The 19,114-nt window shown below is 50.6% G+C and overlaps 1 protein-coding gene across 1 annotated transcript in view; it reads right to left on the minus strand.

Moving 5' to 3' along the window:
* ACOT7 (acyl-CoA thioesterase 7) overlaps positions 1–19,114 on the minus strand; it is a gene marked incomplete at its 5' end in the record, with an annotated part of 94,414 nt that overhangs the window by 25,160 nt on the left and 50,140 nt on the right. The window contains one exon of the mRNA XM_079697964.1: positions 10,259–10,375. Coding sequence (XP_079554090.1) covers positions 10,259–10,375 — 117 coding nt within the window. The remainder of the gene's footprint in view (positions 1–10,258; positions 10,376–19,114) is intronic.

Here is a 19,114-nt window from a genome sequence, read left to right on the forward strand (position 1 = left end):
CAGCTTTTCATGTGCTTCCTGGCCATCTGTATGTCTTCTTCAGAGAAATGTCTATTTAGGTCTTCTGCCCATTTTTGGATTGGGTTGTTTGTTTCTTTAATATTGAGCTGCATGAGCTGTTTATATATTTTGGAGATTAATCCTTTGTCCGTTGATTCATTTGCAAATATTTTCTCCCATTCTGAGGGTTGTCTTTTTGTCTTGTTTATGGTTTCCTTTGCTGTGCAAAAGCTTTTAAGTTTCATTAGGTCCCATTTGTTTATTTTTGTTTTTATTCCCATTACTCTAGGAGGTGGATCGAAAAAGATCTTGCTGTGATTTATGTCAAAGAGTGTTCTTCCTATGTTTTCCTCTAAGAGTTTTATAGTGTCCGGTCTTACATTTAGGTCTCGAATCCATTTTGAGTTTATTTTTGTGTATGGTGTTAGGGAGTGTTCTAATTTCATTCTTTTACATGTAGCTGTCCAGTTTTCCCAGCACCACTTATTGAAGAGACTGTCTTTTCTCCATTGTGTATCTTTGCCTCCTTTGTCAGAGTAGTTGACCATAGGTGTGTGGGTTTATCTCTGGACTTTCTATCTTGTTCCATTGATCTGTATTTCTGTTTTTGTGCCAGTACCATATTGTCTTGATTACTGTAGCTTTGTAGTATAGTCTGAAGTCAGGGAGTCTGATTCCTCCAGCTCTGTTTTTTTCCCTCAAGACTGCTTTGGCTATTTGGGGTCTTTTGCGTCTCTATACAAATTTTAAGATGATTTGTTCTAGTTCCGTAAAAAATGCCATTGGTAATTTGATATGGATTGCACTGAATCTGTAGATTGCTTTGGAGAGTATAGTCATTTTCACCATGTTGATTCTTCCAATCCAAGAACATGGTATCTCTCCATCTGTTGGCATCATCTTTAATTTCTTTCATCAGTGTCTTATAGTTTTCTGCATACAGGTCTTTTGTCTCCCTAGGTAGGTTTATTCCTAGGTATTTTATTCTTTTTGTTGCAACGGTAAATGTTTGTTTACCATAATTTCTCTTTCAGATTTTTCATCATTAGTGTATAGGAATGCAAGCGATTTCTGTGCATTAATTTTGTATCCTGCTACTTTACCAAATGCATTGATTAGCTCTAGTAGTTTTCTGGTGGTATTTTTAGGATTCTCTATGTATAGTATCATGTCATCCACAAACAGTGACAGTTTTACTTCTTCTTTTCCAATTTGTATTCCTTTTATTTCTTTTTCTTCTCTGACTGTCATGGCTAGGACTTCCAAAACTATGCTGAATAATAGTGGTGAGAGTGGACATCCCTGTCTCGTTCCTGATCTTAGAGGAAATGCTTTCAGTTTTTCACCATTAAGAATGATGTTTGCAGGCTTCCCTGGTGGCGCAGTGGTTGAGAGTCCGCCTGCCGATGCAGGGGACGTGGGTTCGTGCCCTGGTCTGGGAAGATCCCACATGCTGCGGAGCGGCTGGGCCCGTGAGCCATGGCCGCTGAGCCTGCGCGTCCGGAGCCTGTGCTCCGCAACGGGGGAGGCCACAACAGTGAGAGGCCTGCGTACCACAAAAAAAAAAAAAAAAAAAGAATGATGTTTGCTGTGGGTTTGTCATATATGGCCTTTATTATGTTGAGGTAGGTTCCCTCTATGCCCACTTTCTGGAGAGTTTTTATCATAAATGGGTGTTGAATTTTGTCAAAAGCTTTTTCTGCATCTATTGAAACGATCATATGGTTTTTATTCTTCAGTTTGTTAATATGGTGTATCACATTGATTGATTTGCGTATATTGAAGAATCCTTGCATCCCTGGGATAAATCCCACTTGATTGTGGTGTATGATCCTTTTAATGTGTTGTTGGATTCTGTTTGCTAGTATTTTGTTGAGGATTTTTGCATCTATATTCATCAGTGATATTGGTCTGTAATTTTCTTTTTTTGTAGTATCTTTGTCTGGTTTTGGTATCAGGGTGATGGTGGCCTCATAGAATGAGTTTGGGAGTGCTCCTTCCTCTGCAATTTTTTGGAAGAGTTTGAGAAGGATGGGTGTTAGCTCTTCTCTAAACGTTTGATAGAATTCACCTGTGAAGCCATCCGGTCCTGGACTTTTGTTTGTTGGAAGATTTTTTTTTTTTTTTTTTTGCGGTACGCGGGCCTCTCACTGTTGTGGCCTCTCCCGCCGCGGAGCACAGGCTCTGAACGCACAGGCTCAGTGGCCACGGCCCACAGGCCCAGCCGCTCCGCGGCACGTGGGATCCTCCCGGACCGGGGCACGAACCCGTGTCCCCCACATCGGCAGGCGGACTCCCAACCACTGCGCCACCAGGGAAGCCCCTGTTGGAAGATTTTTAATCACAGTTTCAATTTCATTACTTGTGATTGGTCTGTTCATATTTTCTGTTTCTTTCTGGTTCAGTCTTGGAAGGTTATACCTTTCTAAGAATTTGTCCATTTCTTCCAGGTTGTCCATTTTATTTGCATAGAGTTGCTTGTAGTAGTCTCTTAGGATGCTTTGTATTTCTGCAGTGTCTGTTGTAACTTCTCCTTTTTCATTTCTAAAATTATTGATTTGAGTCCTCTCCCTCTTTTTCTTGATGAGTCTGACTAATGGTTTATCAATTTTGTTTATCTTCTCGAAGAACAGCTTTTAGTTTTATTGATCTTTGCTATTGTTTTCTTTGTTTCTATTTCATTTATTTCCGCTCGGATCTTTATGATTTCTTTCCTTCTGCTAACTTTGGGTTTTGTTTGTTCTTCTTTCTCTAGTTCCCTTGAGTGTAAGGCTAGATTGTTTACTTGAGATTTTTCTTGTTTCTTGAGGTAGGCTTGTATAGCTATAAACTTCCCTGTTAGAACTGCTTTTGCTGCATCCCATAGGTTTTGGATCATCGTGTTTTCATTGTCATTTGTCTCTAGGTATTTTTTGATTTCCTCTTTGATTTCTTCAGTGATCTCTTGGTTATTTAGTAACGTATTGTTTAGCCTCCGTGTGTTTGTGATTCTTACGTTTTTTCCCCTGTAATTCATTTCTAATCTCATAGTGTTGTGGTCAGAAAAGATGCTTGATATGATTTCAATTTTCTTAAATTTACTGAGGCTTGATTTGTGACCCACGATGTGATCTATCCTGGAGAATGTTCCATGCGCACTTGAGAAGAAAGTGTAATCTGCTGTATTTGGATGGAATGTCCTATAAATATCAATTAAATCTATCTGGTCTGTTGTGCCATTTAAAGCTTGTGTTTCCTTATTTATTTTCATTTTGGATGATCTGTCCATTGGTGTAAGTGAGGTGTTAAAGTCCCCCACTATTATTGTTTTACTGTCGATTTCCTCTTTTAGAGCTGTTAGCAGTTGCCTTATGTATTGAGGTGCTCCTATGTTGGGTGCATATATATTTGTAATTGTTATATCTTCTTCTTGGATTGATCCCTTGATCGTTATGTAGTGTTCTTCCTTGTCTCTTGTAACATTCTTTATTTTAAAGTCTATTTTACCTGCTATGAGTATAGCTACTCCAGCTTTCTTTTGATTTCCATTTGCATGGAATATCTTTTTCCATCCCCTCACTTTCAGTCTGTATGTGTCCCTAGGTCTGAAGTGGGTCTCTTGTAGACAGCATATATATGGGTCTTGTTTTTGTATCCATTCAGCAAGGCTGTGTCTTTTGGTTGGAGCATTTAATCCATTCACGGTTAAGGTAACTATCGATATGTATGTTCCTATGACCATTTTCTTAATTGTTTTAGGTTTGTTTTTGTAGGTCCTTTTCTTCTCTTGTGGTTCCCACTTAGAGAAGTTCCTTTAGCATTTGTTGTAGAGCTGGTTTGGTGGTGCTGAATTCTCTTAGCTTTTGCTTGTCTGTAAAGCTTTTGATTTCACCATCAAATCTGAATGAGATCCTTGCTGGGTAGAGTAATCTTGGTTTTAGGTTCTTCCCTTTCATCACTTTAAGTATATCATGCCACTCCCTTATGGCTTGTAGAGTTTCTGCTGAGAAGTCAGCTGTTAACCTTATGGGAGTTCCTTTGTATGTTATTTGTCATTTTTCCCTTGCTGCTTTCAGTAATTTTTCTTTGTCTTTAATTTTTGCCAATTTGATTACTATGTGTCTGGGCGTGTTTCTCCTTGGGTTTATCCTGTATGGGACTTGCTGCGTTTCCTGGACTTGGGTGGCTATTTCCTTTCTTATGTTAGGGAAGTTTTCGACTATAATCCCTTCAAATATTTTCTCTGGTCCTTTCCCTCTACTCTTCTCCTTCTGAGACCCCTATAATGCGAATGTTGTTGCATTTAATGTTGTCCCAGAGGTCTCTTAGGCTGTCTTCATTTATTTTCATTCTTTTTTCTTTATTCTGTTCCGCAGCAGTGAATTCCACCATTCTGTCTTTCAGGTCACTTATCCATTCTTCCACCTCAGTTATTCTGCTATTGATTCCTTCTAGTGTAGTTTTCATTTCAGTTATTTTATTGCTCATCTCTGTTTGTTCTTTAATTCTTCTAGGTCTTTGTTAAACATTTCTTGCATCTTCTCGATCGTTGCCTCCATTCTTTTTCTGAGGTCCTGGATCATCTTCACTATCATTATTCTGAATTCTTTTTCTGGAAGGTTGCCTATCTCCACTTCATTTAGTTGTTTTTCTGGGGTTTTATCTTATTCCTGCATCTGGTATATAGCCCTCTTTCTTTTCATCTTGTCTATCTTTCTGCTCGTGTTGGAGGGTCTCCTGCAGAGGTGGGGGGTGGCTGTAGCTCACCGTGGGGACCTAACTTCAGCATTTCTGACATGACACACCCAAAGCATCTTCCAGAGACTCCTCCCTTCCCACCCTGAGAGTCTGGGGAGATTAGCTCTCCGTAAGAGGATTAGGTCAGCTTTAGGTTTTCCTACCCAAGGCCTCCAAAACCACTATATCAAAGGCAACTATTTTCCCCTTTTAACTTTTCTTAGCATTTTAGCATCTCAGTTAAAAAACAGTTCAGAAATGGAGCAAGTGGAAGTAAGTTCAGGTCTTTGGGCTTCATCAGCTTGCCCTGAGTGATGCTGGCAGCCCCGTTATAAGGCGGGCGCCTGGGGCCCCCCTTCCTGCCCCCACCAGCACAGGGTGCTCAGAACACTGCTGGCCGCGGACCAGTGAGGCAGGCGGCCTCACACCGTTACCCATCTTCTGATGGGTCACAGGGCCTGTGATGCTGGGATCCTACACAATCCTGGCTCGTGGACAAAGCGCTCCTCCTTCACCTCAACTGCCCGGCTTGAGTGTGATTCTGTGCACAGCTGCCAAGGACCCCGAACCCGCTGGCCCCTGGTGGAAAGAGGGGCGAGTCCTGGCGGACTTCCAGTGCCGGCAGAGGGGCTGGGCTGAACCTGGTGTGTCATGGGCAGCCAACGAGGCCGTGATCAGAACAACAGGTCACCAGCATTAAAGACCGTGGATATGGGCTGGTCTGGGGGCGGGGGGCAAGGGTGTAAGAGAGGTGGGCCTGCCGTGGTCCAGGCCGGGAGTGACGGCGTCCTAGAGGAATCTGATTGGTAAGAGCAAACCTGCCACCCTGTGAGAGGACACATCCCCGCCCCTGTGGGCTGCCCCCACTGTGTCGTAAGTGCGGGTGTGGTAGGCCCCCCTCTCAGCGCACACCCTTCGTGGCTGAAATTCAAAGTCATCTTCCAACCTTCTGGGGCTATGTTTTCAGGCTGCTAAGCTGCAGGCATGGCTTCCTGACAGATACCCCACCCGAGTGACAGGTGAGGCCACAGCCAGGCTGGCGTTTGGCTGAAAGCATACAAAGGACTGTCCTTCTGAGGGAGTAGTTTCACCAGAGGCTGAACGGAGATAGAGCAAAGCATTTCCTGCCTTAGACCTGAAGAAGCTGGTCAACCCAAGGGCCTGGCTTCCTCTCCATTCCAGCTGTTTTCCTAATGAAATATGCTGAAATGGGTAAGTCATAAAGTCATACCACATCTGCTAAGACACCACCTATGGTCATCAGAATAATGGCCCCCAAAGATGCCCACGCCCTAACCCAGGGAACCTGTGAATACCTTACTTCACGTGGCAAAAGGGACTTTGCACATGGGATTAAGTTAAGGACCTGGAGATGGGGAGAGGATCCCGGATTATCCGGGCAGGTCCCCTGTCACCTCAAGCGTCCTTATAAGAAGGAGGCAGGAGGTCAGAGCAAGGGGAAGGAGATGGGGTGACGGAAGCAGAGGCTGGAGGAAGGGGCCCCAAGTCAACGAATGCAGGCACTGCTAAAAGCTGGAAAAGCAAGGAAACAGACCCTCCCCTAGAGCCTCCAGAAGGATCACAGCCTGTGGACCTCTTTGAGACACCTGACCCTGGGAACTATAAAACAATGCTTTTTGTTTTTAAATCACTGGTTTGTGAAAATTCAAACAACAGTGATGATGGGAAACTCAGACGGACGGCATGTGCGGCTGGCAACGCACAGTAACTCCTGGGCTTTCCCCCACTGTGTCACAGCAGCCTTGGGGGTGAGGGGCACCCCTCCCAGGAGGGCCAGGACGAGGCTGCTCATGAGTGGTGGGGTGGGGGAAGGGAGGGGACCCCCAGGTGTGTGTCTGAGAGGTGGGATGTGACCAGGGTGACATTTAAGGATTTCCCCAACAGGACGGGTGGGCACTGCCCGATGAGGCCGGGCGCTGGCATGGACAGCTGCTACACGATGGCCACATCCCAGGGGGCCCACCTGCTCAGTCACCTGCGTGTACCCAGGACCACCTGCTGGCACCTTTTCCATGAAAATAACATGACGTAAAAAATAGTCCTTGTGCTAAGTTTTACCCTCGACCTAGGGACAAGTTAATTCTACACCCCCAGAAGAAGAAGTGTGACCCCTTTTGGTCCACACCACTGTGCTTTCCTGTCATCACTACACATTTGCTTCTCGGCTCCTTCTTCTGCCACCTGGAGGAAAGCCACTGGTCCCTCTTCAGTGTCCCCATGCCGGGAGCACACGGCCTCTCAATTCTGCCCTAGGGGGGCTGTTCTCTGGAGTCAGGTCCCACGGCTGCCCCCCTGTGCAACTGCCTGTCTCAGAAGTGGGGCACCTCCCTCTGGACCCCTCAGAGCTGCTCCTGCTCTGGGCTGGCGATCACCAGTGCAGGACCCACATCCATGTGGGCAACGGGACGGGGAAAGGGCGGTTCGGGGCACAGAAGAGACTTTACCCACCTACAGTTGTGCAGAAGAGAAAGTGAGCTTGTGTCTACAAGAAGTAAACTGTAAGAAAAGAAAGCGTCTGTAGTGAGTTGACGGTGGCCCCCCAAAAATCAGTCCATTCAGCACCCAAGAATGTGACCTTATTCAGAATAAGTGTCTCTGCAGGTGTCATTAAGGACCTGACACGGGAGCCTCCTGGATCACCCAGGGGGGCCCGAGGTCCTCCGTAAGCATCCTCATAAGTCACAGAGGAAGAGAAGAGAGGCGGGTTGCGGCCCCGGGAGGGAGACGGAGGATGGGCCACGGCCCAGGGACGCAGGAGGTATCCTCCCCGGAGCCTCTGGAGGGCGCGGACGCCTGGCCTTCAGAACCGGCAGGGAACACACTGCTGTGCTTCGAGCCCCCAGGTGGTGGTCACGGCTGTGCCGCCCGGGGACACCCACACACACTCTCACTGCCCCGCATCCTCACCAGCAGGACTGGGCGCAGCCAGGCGGCTTCACCTCTCAGCCCCCTCCCGCTGGAGCAGAACCACGAGGCCAGGGACCAGCCCAGCTCGCAGGCTGTGCCCCGGAGAGCCCTGCGGGCTCACAGCTGTCTCAGCAGATTGGCATCAGAAAATCAAAGCAGAGCCACCGGGAATGTCATCCCCACCCCTTCACCAGGTGTCTGACACGCTTCCAATGCCCAGTGCCAAGAATCCAGAGCCCACGGGGTCACCCCAGGCGCAGCCGGCCTCGCCCTGTGCTTCCCCAGAAAGGAGAGGACAGCGTGGGGGGGACCAGGGGCCTCTGGCTCTTGGCATCGAACATGGCATGTGACATGGTGTGTGAGGCGGCCAGAACAGAGACCTCAGCCTGGCAGTGCCCGGCCGGGCTCCTCGCTGGAGTCACAGCGCAGGGCGGAGAGTGGAGGAGCGGGGACACTCCTTGGAAAACAACAAATAAGGTGTGACACTGTCCACCGGCCCCAGGGGACTCCATAACTGTTATTTCAGTTTGGCCCAAATTCCTCTATACACAAAACAAGATGTGACCTGAGAAAACAGAAGCAATCTCTCTGCTCCCTGGGGGGCTCCCCAGGCCAGGAGGCCCAGCTCTGGGGCCCCAGGCCGCACAGGCCCAAGGCCAAGGCTGTGACGGCACGAGGCGCATGGGGGGCCTGCGGAGGGTTTGGCGCCATAGACGGTAGCCGGTGAGCCCACAGCCCGCCCCGCACTCTCACTCCATCCACGGTGGAATGTTCCGCCAGAAAGTACGACTGGTGAAAATGGAGGTCCCTTTCTGTGCTTTGGAAAACGAGTAACATTTTAGAAACAAAGTCCTCTCTGCACCCACGTAGCCCTGACGTCCCCCAGGCCCTTCAACGTGCCCCTAGAAAAAGCGCTCTCCTCCAGCCGGGGTTCACTGTCTCCGCTCAAAACGAACCAACGCGGCCCCTCCTTTACCTCTTTGAAAGGTAATTCTGGTCACACAAGGGACTGAGGGTGAAGTGTCGGAGGTGAGGGCTCTTTCATGGGCTCCTTTTTTCTAACGAAGGAAGGTCGACTTTCATTCTTTGGGAGCTTCCCTCAACTGCAAAGCACCTTCGCCAACAGGGCTGACCTTGAGAAGTCTGGCGGGCTCTCGAGGGAGGCCCGCTTTGTTTCTTAGCTGGCGGTGCTCAAAGGGCACCCGGGAGACACTGAACAAGTGAGCTCTGTGGAACGTAAGCGCATTTTGCGCAGTGGGTTTTGAAGTCGTGTTTAACAGTGGAGCTGTGATCACAGTCATTTACCCGGGGAGCAGTTCCAGAAAAGGAGAGGCCAGGGATCGTGGCACGACAGGAGTCTTCCTTTCCCAAGCGTCCACACCACCACCACCACCACCACACACAGCACCAAGGCCCGGGGAGGACCAGCCAAGACAGACAAGATCCACTTGTTCTGGGCAAATCCTAAAATGACACTGTGCTCTGTGTCTGAGGCAATCGCCTACTAGCTGGGAAGGGATTCTGCAAAGCAGAGGAAAGCAGCGCTGCAGACCACCCTTCCCCTAAAAGCACGCCAAATCCAGCGTGGGTCAGACTGACGTGCTCTCAGTTAGGCCAGGAAGGGGAGGCACCCCTTCACCCTTCCGATCCCAGGACGCTCTGTCCCCAGCACTCAGGCGTTCAACTGACAGGCGTGTCTGCAGGAGAGAGCGCGCAGCCGGGCTGGGACCAGGCCGGGGCCTCGGAGCCCGGAGGAGGCCTCTGTGGCTCTGGACCCAGCACTGCCCCGCTCAGCGGCGCCCCTCAAGGCCGGTGGCAAGGAGTCAGCCTCCATTCCTTCTCCTCTGTCCCCGCCACGGCCTGGGGACGGGTCTGACTCAGCTTTTCCAACGGCTGCCTTCCTGGTGAGGTTCCTTCAGAACCAGTCAGGCTCTTGCAGCCCGGACACCCCCGACCCCACGGTGAAGGGCTGCTTTCCGGGGCCGCACGGCCTCATCTCAGAAGACACGACAGACAGAAATCACCACGTGCCAGGAGGGGACAGTCACTGTACCTCTTCAGAGGAGCATTAATGTGAAACAAGCACGGGAACCGTCTTGTTTCTGGGCGGGGCTGGGACTGGACCTCAGGGTCGGGAAAACCACCACCACCAGCGCTGCCCTGCAGGGTGCAGGCAGGCTGGCCGAGGACAGGGCCGGAGGCTTCTCTGCTCTGGCCCCGCCACTGCGTACGGCACGGGTGACCTGTGCCCCCTCCAGAGAGGTTACGTGCCGCCACGGGATCTGGTGGCAGTGGTCGCAGCAACTGTGCGCGTAGGGTCTTCGCAGGGCTCCGTGCCTGGGGCAGTTTAAGAGGACGAGTTTATGCGGCTCTTCAGCAGGATAAAGGCCCCAATCGCATCTGAGTTACAGAATTTACCAGACCGAAAAGTCAAACCGGCAAACCGTAACTTCACAGATGCATCACCAAAGGCAGACTTGAGGCTCTGGCTCCTGCGTCCTGGCAGATGGGCAGAGGCCAGGGCCCGGGACAGGCAGGGTGAACCAAAAGCTAACTGTACACGGGACCCAAGCAGCCAAGGCAGCGCCCCTCTTTGTCGGCGGAGTTCTCTTACCTTTTCGGATCTTGTCGTAAAAGTTAATGGCGTCCACGGAAGCCGTGACTATGTTGGTCTTGCAGTGACGTGCGGCCACGATCCCGGCCACCTCGTCCATGAGCTTCATGGTGACCCCTGCAAAGGAGGGCAGGCGGCAGGTCAGACGTGGGGAAGGGGAGCCTACTGCCCATCCTGGAAACAGGTTATGGGAAACGATGCCCCCGTTCCCACCCGCAGGGCCGCAAACCTGGCTTCCTTGAGAGCTTTGGAAGATGACTGTGGCTGAGGTTCTAGGCCACTGACAAAGTGACGACCGTTCTCCTAACCTCTACAGGCATCCTATCCTGCCAGGAAAGCTTTGTCACACTCTCCACCAGGGTGGCCGCAATCAGAAAGCCAGATGCCAAGCGCCAGTGAGAATGTGGAGAAATCGGAACCCTCTACACGGCTGCTGGGGACGGAAATGGTGCAGCCGCTTTGGAAACAGTTGGGAGGATCTCGAAAGGCTAAACACAGAGCTGCTACGTGACCCAGCAATTCCACTCCTAGGTGTGCACCGGAGAGAAATAAAAACATGCGTTCACGCAAAGACTTGCACACGAGTTTTTGATCCCATGAGAGCATTACTCATAGTAGCCCCAGAATGGAAGCAACCCAACTGTGCACCAACCAATAAATGCACAAGGAAAATGTGGCATAGCCATACAATGGAATATTATTTAGCAGTAAAAAGAAACAAAGTACTGACACAGGCTACAACATGGATGAACCTTAACAACAAGAAGCCAGACAAAAAAGACCACATATTGGAGGATCCCACTTATATGAAATACCCAGAATAGGCAAATCCATAGATACAGAAAGTAGACTAATGGTTGCCCAGGGATAGGGGATTTGGGAGAAGTGGGGAATGGCTGCTAATGTGGTTATGAGGCTTCTCTTTGGGGTGATGAAAATGTTCTAAAATTGATCGTGGTGACGGTTGTGTAACTCTGAATAGACTAAAAATCAATGACTTGTAATGGGAGAGCTGTACGGCATGTGAATTGCATCTCAATAAAGCTGTTATATAAGAAAATAAGCAAAACTAGACAAGTGGGCTGACTGAAAGAACACTGTCGGGCCAAGGTGTCTAAAACCTCAGGCCGTAGACGTTTTCTTTTGCTCGCGCCCCCTTACTTGACGGGATCAGGACGGCATACCTGCTGCTAACCCTCCACCCCCCCGTTCCTGCCCCACCAAGGTCAACACAGTATTCTTCTTATCTTATATTTAAAACCTTGAACCATATCTTTTATTAGGTCAAACTACATGAAATGGCCAATATTCAACCGTTTTGACCTATAAAAGCAGCAAAATGATACTGATCTACCTGATAACTATCAGAAGTCTTAAAACTTATGGGGACTTCCCTGGTGACGCAGTGGTTAAGAATCCGCCTGCCAATGCAGGGGACATGGGTTCGAGCCCTGTTCCGGGAAGATCCCACATGCCGCAGAGCAACTAAGCTCGTGAGCCACAACTACTGAGCTTGCGCTCTAGAGCCCGTGAGCCACAACTATGGAAGCCAGCGCGCCTAGAGCCCGTGCTCCGCAACAAAAAAAGCCACCGCAATGAGAAGCCCACGCACCGCAACGAAGAGTAGCCCCCGCTCGCCACAACTAGAGAAAGCCCACGCACAGCAACGAAGACCCAACACAGCCAAAAAAAAAAGAAAAAAGTTATGTACATTCACCCAAGGATACAGAATGATTTCTAAAAATGCAGAGAGAGGCAGGCTCATAAAACCCTGGCTCCCAGGGAGCCATGTTTCAGGTGGGGCTCGTGGACTTCAGTGCCTGCAGGGCCAGGCAGGTGACGCCAGACAGCTGACAGCGAGGAGAGCTGGCGGGGACCCTCCTACAGGACAGCTGCTGCTTGGCCCCTCCTACTGTCCCTCAGCCCCAGCAAGACCAGACTAACAATATTTCAAGAGAAGCCTGGAACCTACCAGTTTATGAGGAATCTACCAATTTTTAAACATTGGTGATTAATTAAAACTCTCTTTACTGTGAAGGGGAGACAAAATACAATAAACTAAAAACAGGACAGAAGCCCCGTCTGTAATGGACCAGAGGCCTCGTACAGATACTACAGCAGAAGACACTAGTTAAAAGGAACGTGGGAGGCAGGGAGGGGCCCTCTGTCTGGGAGAGGCATACCTGGGGGGTTGGTATACTCTTCTCTCTACCTTTGTGTATATTTGAGCATGTCCATCATAAAAAAGTTTTTTAAAAAAAACATTAGGGTTGTTGATTTTAAAATTATGCTTCTATTACCATGACTTTTCTCATGCAAGATCCTGACAATGACGATAAAGCATGGAGACAATGGGGCAGAGTTAGCTGGCACCTGCCACGCTCAAAGTGTTTTCAAAGATACTGCGTCATGTCATTCTGCTCAACAGAGGCTCAAAGTCACACAAGGTCCAATTCTAAAGAGAGTGCAAATGAGAGGCTGGGGAAAGGCTCTTTGGCAGAAAACAGAACCACCGGTGCCAGGTTTTAACCCTGGGCAGCTGGCAGGGCAGGGAGGCTCCGGGCTTCAAGCGGCTTGGTGCTCAAGGTCTGAGACAAGGGGTAACACCTGGCTTTGCGAGGAGGCTCTGGGGGTTAAGTCATATTGGAAATGGACCCGGGAAGCCATGCCTAAGCCCAGCACGAGTCCTTCCTGGCCTTTCTACCCACAGTGAGGGAGGGGCCTTGATGAAGGCAGGGCAAGTGCTGGCTTAGCAGCCAAGTCCCTCACCGGCCTGGGGCTCCAAAGAGGTGAAAACACAGGCCAGCATACAGGTCACCTGGCGGGGGAGGGCACTGTCCCTCCCACATGGTGGTTCAGAGCTGGGATGGCCTGGGCCTGAGCGCTCCCTGCCCCCGCCTGGCTGGGGACCCTGAGCGGGCAGATCATCCTCCGAGCTTTGGGCTCTGCATCTGCAAATTAGAAGAGGTGGCAGCAGGGACACGCAGGTGACCGTGCGGAGCGAACAGGAGCTGAGCGGCTACAGCTCAGAGACTCAGGGGCTCGTGAGCACCGCTGACCTCCACCCTGGTTTCATTCGGGGCTTTGGGTAGAGAGCTGTGGTCTAGAGGGTAAATATCAACAGAAAGAGAAAGACAAGGGAAATGTCTCAGAACACCAGGAAACACGCTGGACAAGGGCGACACACACCACCTGCGGATGAGGCCGTGGGTCAGTGTGCGTGTTTACGCCTGCGTGTGTGTGCACGTGCGTGTGTGTTTGTTTCCTAGAGGGAGTGACAGAGCCCAGACTGAGTGCTCCTAGGCTGACCTGCCTCATAAAATTCACGTTGTTAGAGCAGCTGGACAAGTGCTCCCACTCTCGAAAGGACTCGGTGTGAGCTGGAGGCTTGAATTCAGTAGGTGTTTCCCGTAGACTTACTCCAAGTGCGATAAGTGACCAACAAAGCTCATTCAGTGTCTGGGGTCGGCTGCATTTGCCGTGAAACACAGCTGCAAAGACGATAATTTATTACATTAAGAAAAGGCCGATCCAGAGTCTTGAAACAGTTGAATGCAAGAAGGATGAAGAGGCCTTCCCTGGTGGCGCAGTGGTTGGGAGTCCGCCTGCCGATGCAGGGGACACGGGTTCGTGCCCCGGTCCGGGAAGATCCCACATGCCACGGAGCAGCTGGGCCCATGAGCCATGGCCGCTGAGCCTGCACGTCCGGAGCCTGTGCTCCGCAACGGGAGAGGCCACAGTGGTGAGAGGCCCGCGTACCCAAAAAAGAAAAGGATGAAGAGACAGAGGGGACTCTGGTAGAACCTGCATGCATGTGTCACAGGGGAGGGGGGGTTGCGAGCCTTTTAACCAGAGGATGTTAGAAATTTATGACGGAATGCGTATTACGTGCGGCTGTCCTGTTTTTCGATGGAGACACCAGCGAACTCAGCCACATCAGCGTCCTTCTGGGAACAGATGAGACAGAGATAGCCAGAGATTTTTTTCGAGAGAAAAACAAAGAAAGGTGACACTGGAGTCTGGTGCAGGATGGTGGTGGGAGCAGAGAACTAGACGAAAAACAGCGGGCGTTTACGGAGGTCCAGGCGCAGGCAACGCTCCAGCGCGTGGCTCAGAGCCCCTCGGGCTGGAAGGACACTGTCCTTGTTCACTGATGCCCCCCGGGGCCGGCCCCATAGTAGGCTCTTAGCACATACTGAGTGTAAGAACAAATGAATGAACAAACGAATGAATGAGTGCTGGCCCTCCCTGGACGGCAGCCTCGGAGGGGGAGGGGCTCTTATTGTCTCCGTTTTACAAAGCAGGAAGCAGAGGCACAGAGAGGCACGAATCCGTGGCTCACGCCCTCGGGCAGAGGCGGGGACCAGCCCCTGACCACAGGCCACCAGAGGCCACGACGCCTCTCGACCCAGATCCCACGGTACTGAGACTAAGACAGGACTGTGGAGAAGAGAACTCAAGTTCCTGCTGAAAGGTGGCGGTGGCAGCGACATCCGTGTGTGCAGGGTGGGGGTCCCGGATCCAGAGCTCCCAAGTCACTGGGCGGTGTCATCGGGGTGGGGTGGCTTGGAGGTCAGAAAGAAAGAATTTATATTGGGATTAATGTTTAGAACACAGAAAGTACCTACAATTAATCCCTTATTTGTAGGTCCTGAAAAGCAGAAGCGAAGAATGGAAGACTAAATGGAACAAGTAATAATCAGCTCTTTCAACCAGCGTTTTGCCCCATTTATCCAAAATGCAGGGACTTCCCTGGTGGCGCAGTGGTTAAGAATCCACCTGGCAACGCAGAGGACCCGGGTTCGATCGCCGGTCCAGGAAGATCCCACATGCCGCAGAGCAACTAAGTCCGTGTGCCACAACTACTGAGCCCGCGTGCCAGAACTGCTGAGCCTGTGCTCTAGAGCCCGTGAGCCACAACTACTGAGCCCGCGCGCCTAGAGCCCGTGGTCCGCAACAAGAGAAGCCACCGCAATGAGAAGCCCGCGCACTGCAACCAAGACCCAACGCAGTCAAAAATAAAAAATAAAAAAAAATTTTTAAAGGCAGGTAGAGGTTCCACGAGGGACTTCACTGTTACTAAATATACTGCAGGATCCAAAGCATGTGCTAGCCAGGATGGGCTCTGAGCCCAGAGCACACGGGGTGGGGTGGGGGAACGTGAGCAGCTGGCTGAGCTCCTGTTGTCTGATGCCCCATCAGCCCAGTGTGGCACCCCCAGACCATCACATCACGTGACGCGGAAGCTGGCACAGGGTGGGGACATGCCTTATTGTCCCCGTGTCCTGACCAATTCAGAACCTGCCACACAGCGCTCAGAAAGGGCTGCAAGTGAGTAAGTGAATCAGGGACCAAAGGAACGCTGAATCGACCCTGGGAAGCAGCTCCAATAGCGAGTCACAGGGCCCAAACTTGGGTAACAATCACAGTTAGTCCAGGTGAGGCCAGGAAAAGCCAGGTGAGCTGCTAGGGGACGTGTCTAATGACAAAATCACTATTCATCTCACACCTGAAGAGACAGCCCCCTGCCGACCCCAAGAGCCAGCACACAAATCTGAGCTGGGAGACCAGGGAGAGAACTGCGATTGGCTGAGACCCATAGGAAACAAGTGGTTACAGTGACGGCTCCTGGACTGAGGCCCCGGCCTCCCAGTGCCCAGGTCAGGGGGCAGACGTGACCCCACCACACGAGTCTACTATCAGATGATACCCCAAATCGGGGTTGATCCCAGGTACTGGGACAGTCATATACGGGCAGCTGGTGGCAAGGCTGAGGAGGAATCCCAGCACCGAGGGACAGGAGGTCTGGTCCACAAGGAGAGGAGCTCCAGGCGGGTCTCACCTGGACCATCTCCACCCACCTCCGTTATCTCTACCTCCCGGGGACCACGGTGGGGTCAGTGGGAAGTGACAGCACGGTAGATTTTAGGGCTCGCTACACGGAAAACCTTTCTGGGGGAAAAACTTAGACTTGTGCAGAACTCAAGTGTTTGGCCTTCTACAGTCGGGGCTCCTGGCCCCCCGCTTGGCGTGCGGGTAGCACGGGGTCAGCGCTGGAAGCGGAAACCTGTGCCCGCAGCTCCCGGCGGCCCCGAGTCTGTTCTCACAAATGCAACGGAGAAGCGTGAAGCATAACTGGGCCCTCTGGGGTCCCGTGTGCAAAGTGGACTCTGGCGGCTACTAAGAGGGAAAGGAACTGATCTCGTAAAAGCGAGATTACAGGCACCTTGGAGACACTGCAAGCTCGGTTCCGGACCCCTGCAATACAGGGAATTTAGAAATAGAGTTGGTCAAACGAATTTTTTTGGTTTCCCAGTGCATATAAAAGTTATGTTTATACTACACTGTAGTCTATTAAGTGTGCAATAGCATTATGTCTAAAAAAGCAATGTACATACCTTAAATAAAAAAGAATTTATGGCTAAAAAATGCTAACCATCATCCGGGCTTTCAGTGAGTTGTAATCTTTTTGCAACAGCAACTGTTGCAACCAAAGTCACTGATCATGGATCACCATAACAAATAGAAGAATAATGAAAAAATTTGAAATATTCCAAGAATTACCAAAATGTGACACGGAGACATGAAGGGAGCAAATGCTGTTGGAAAACGGGTGCTGGACAGAGTTGCTCAATGCAGAGTTGCCACAAGCCTTCAATTTGTTAAAAAAAAAAAAAAAAATCTGTGAAGCGCAATAAAGTGAAGCGCAATAAAACAAGGTCTGCCTGTATAATTAAATGTTGATTACGAGCCCTCTTCCCTCTTCCCGGTGAGGAACAACCCTGGACCCATCGCTGCATGGGTCTGGGCTGAGAGAGACATTCTTGTTCTCTGTTGCTAAAAGAAAACGGCCCTTGCAGAAAACAGACGATAAAATCCACATAATCTCATCCCATTATGACATTTGTAAAGAAAGACTGTTATCACAAGATACCCTTATCTATGATTGTAGACACAAGACATTACAATCAATGTGTCCACTGAGAAAAGTAAATTTTGTTTAAAAACAAAAACAAGCAGAAACGCAGCTGCCTGGTTGGTAACTGCTCTTCCTCTTACTTTGCCCAGCTGGGCCCTCTGTCCTGCCAGAGGGAGCCACCAGCCCTCTTTGACACTGGAAGTCACCTTCTCCCCTTCACTTTTTTACGCTGTAATTAAAAATATCAAGTATCCGAGTTTTCTCAAAAATGCCTCTTTCCAGGTTCCCACTGAAAAACCTCATCAATTCCTTCCCATTTAGATACGATAGGTGCCGCTGACGATGGGAAAAGAACTCTGGCAAATTAGTCTGTCGTGAGCTGCTCTCACTACCCGAGATTCGCCATTTAAAAGATGACAACAGGGCTTCCCTGGTGGCGCAGTGGTTGAGAGTCCACCTGCCGATGCAGGGGACAAGGGTTCGTGCCCTGGTCCAGGAAGATCCCACATGCCGCGGAGCGGCTGGGCCCGTGAGCCATGGCTGCTGAGCCTGCGCGTCCAGAGCCTGTACTCCGCAACGGGAGAGGCCACAACAGTGAGAGGCCTGCGTACCGCAAAAAAAAAAAAAGATGACAACAAAACTGTAGGATTTGCTGCCCTTGGATACTGCGTTCATTTCAGGAATTATGGGAAGGAAAAAAGTAAGACTTGCTTGGCCACTAACATACAGATAAACATCGGGTACCAGAGACATTTTGCAATCTAACACTTAACTGCTTACAGGTTTGCTTTTGTTTTTGTTTTTAAAGTACTGACAACACGTTGACTGGCTTAAAAATAGAGGCTGAATTTTATTTTCCCGGGCCTGCCTGGCTGACTGGGTCTCACACCTGCTGCAAACCCAAAGCAGCCGCTGGCAGCTCAGAGCCCAGCGCCACCGACTGCGCCGTGGGGGGCGATTCGTGATGCCCCCATTTCTATATTTAATCCCAGCTGAAGGAGTGTGGGTGCCGGCCTCCTATATTAAGAGAACGATAGTAAGTCCATCTTATTTTCACTAGCCCACCGTTTGCAAATTACAGGGGGAGTTATTCTAAGAGCCGGCTGAGCGACAGCCTCCCGAGACCTGCCTGGCTTCTTCTCCTTCAGGCTCCAAATGTACTTGCAGGTCTCTGGGAACCGGGACCAAGGGCAGAGGAATATTAGTTAAGGTAGCTAATAAAGGTTTTTGGAAATCAATGCACAGTGAGTGAAGACGACTGGTTTCTAATGACAGATGTCAAAGGTGGCATCTGGCGGAGCCCTCGGGCACAGCTGGATGCGGCTCCCCCGGCCCCGGGGCAGCCCAGGCCCAGGGAGCCGGGGGGAAGGGCTGCCCGGCCACGAGGCCACGTCTTACTTCTGTGTCAGGGAACTGGAGAAGGTCACAACTAAGTTTGCTTACTGCTGTTTGAGAATCAATGCCTTCCCTGTTTTGAACAGGCAACGGGGGAAGTAGGGCGCACGTGTTCCTGCCCCAAATGCCATGGAGAGCAGGGAAAGGTGGCAGCGGTTACGCACGAGCCCCTCCCAGTGGGACGTGGTGGCCTCGCCGGAGTCCACACGAGGCAAGGTCACGCCTCTGACGGCCCACAACCACTCTGGAGGGCGTCGGTTTCCTCCCAGGAGTCCAGGCTGCAGGCAGGGGTGAGGCTAACACAGAAGAATTCACGCTCCTGACGTTGAAGAATTACGCTCCAGACACCGTTAGGGGACGTCTGTCGTGTGTGCCCCTAATGATCGCAACCAAAGGGGAAGCAAAAGCTGATTAACGGGGCACCACAACCCCAAGCACCGGTCCGTTCGTAGGGAAGGACGTGCGCAGGCTGTAGAGCTGGCTGGGTTTCTCAAGCGAGATGCTTTGCAGTTCAGGAAGAAGAGGGGCCGGGAGCCACACAC

Source organism: Hyperoodon ampullatus, assembly GCF_949752795.1.
Source record: "Hyperoodon ampullatus genome assembly, chromosome: 2".
Classification (NCBI taxonomy): domain Eukaryota; kingdom Metazoa; phylum Chordata; class Mammalia; order Artiodactyla; family Ziphiidae; genus Hyperoodon; species Hyperoodon ampullatus.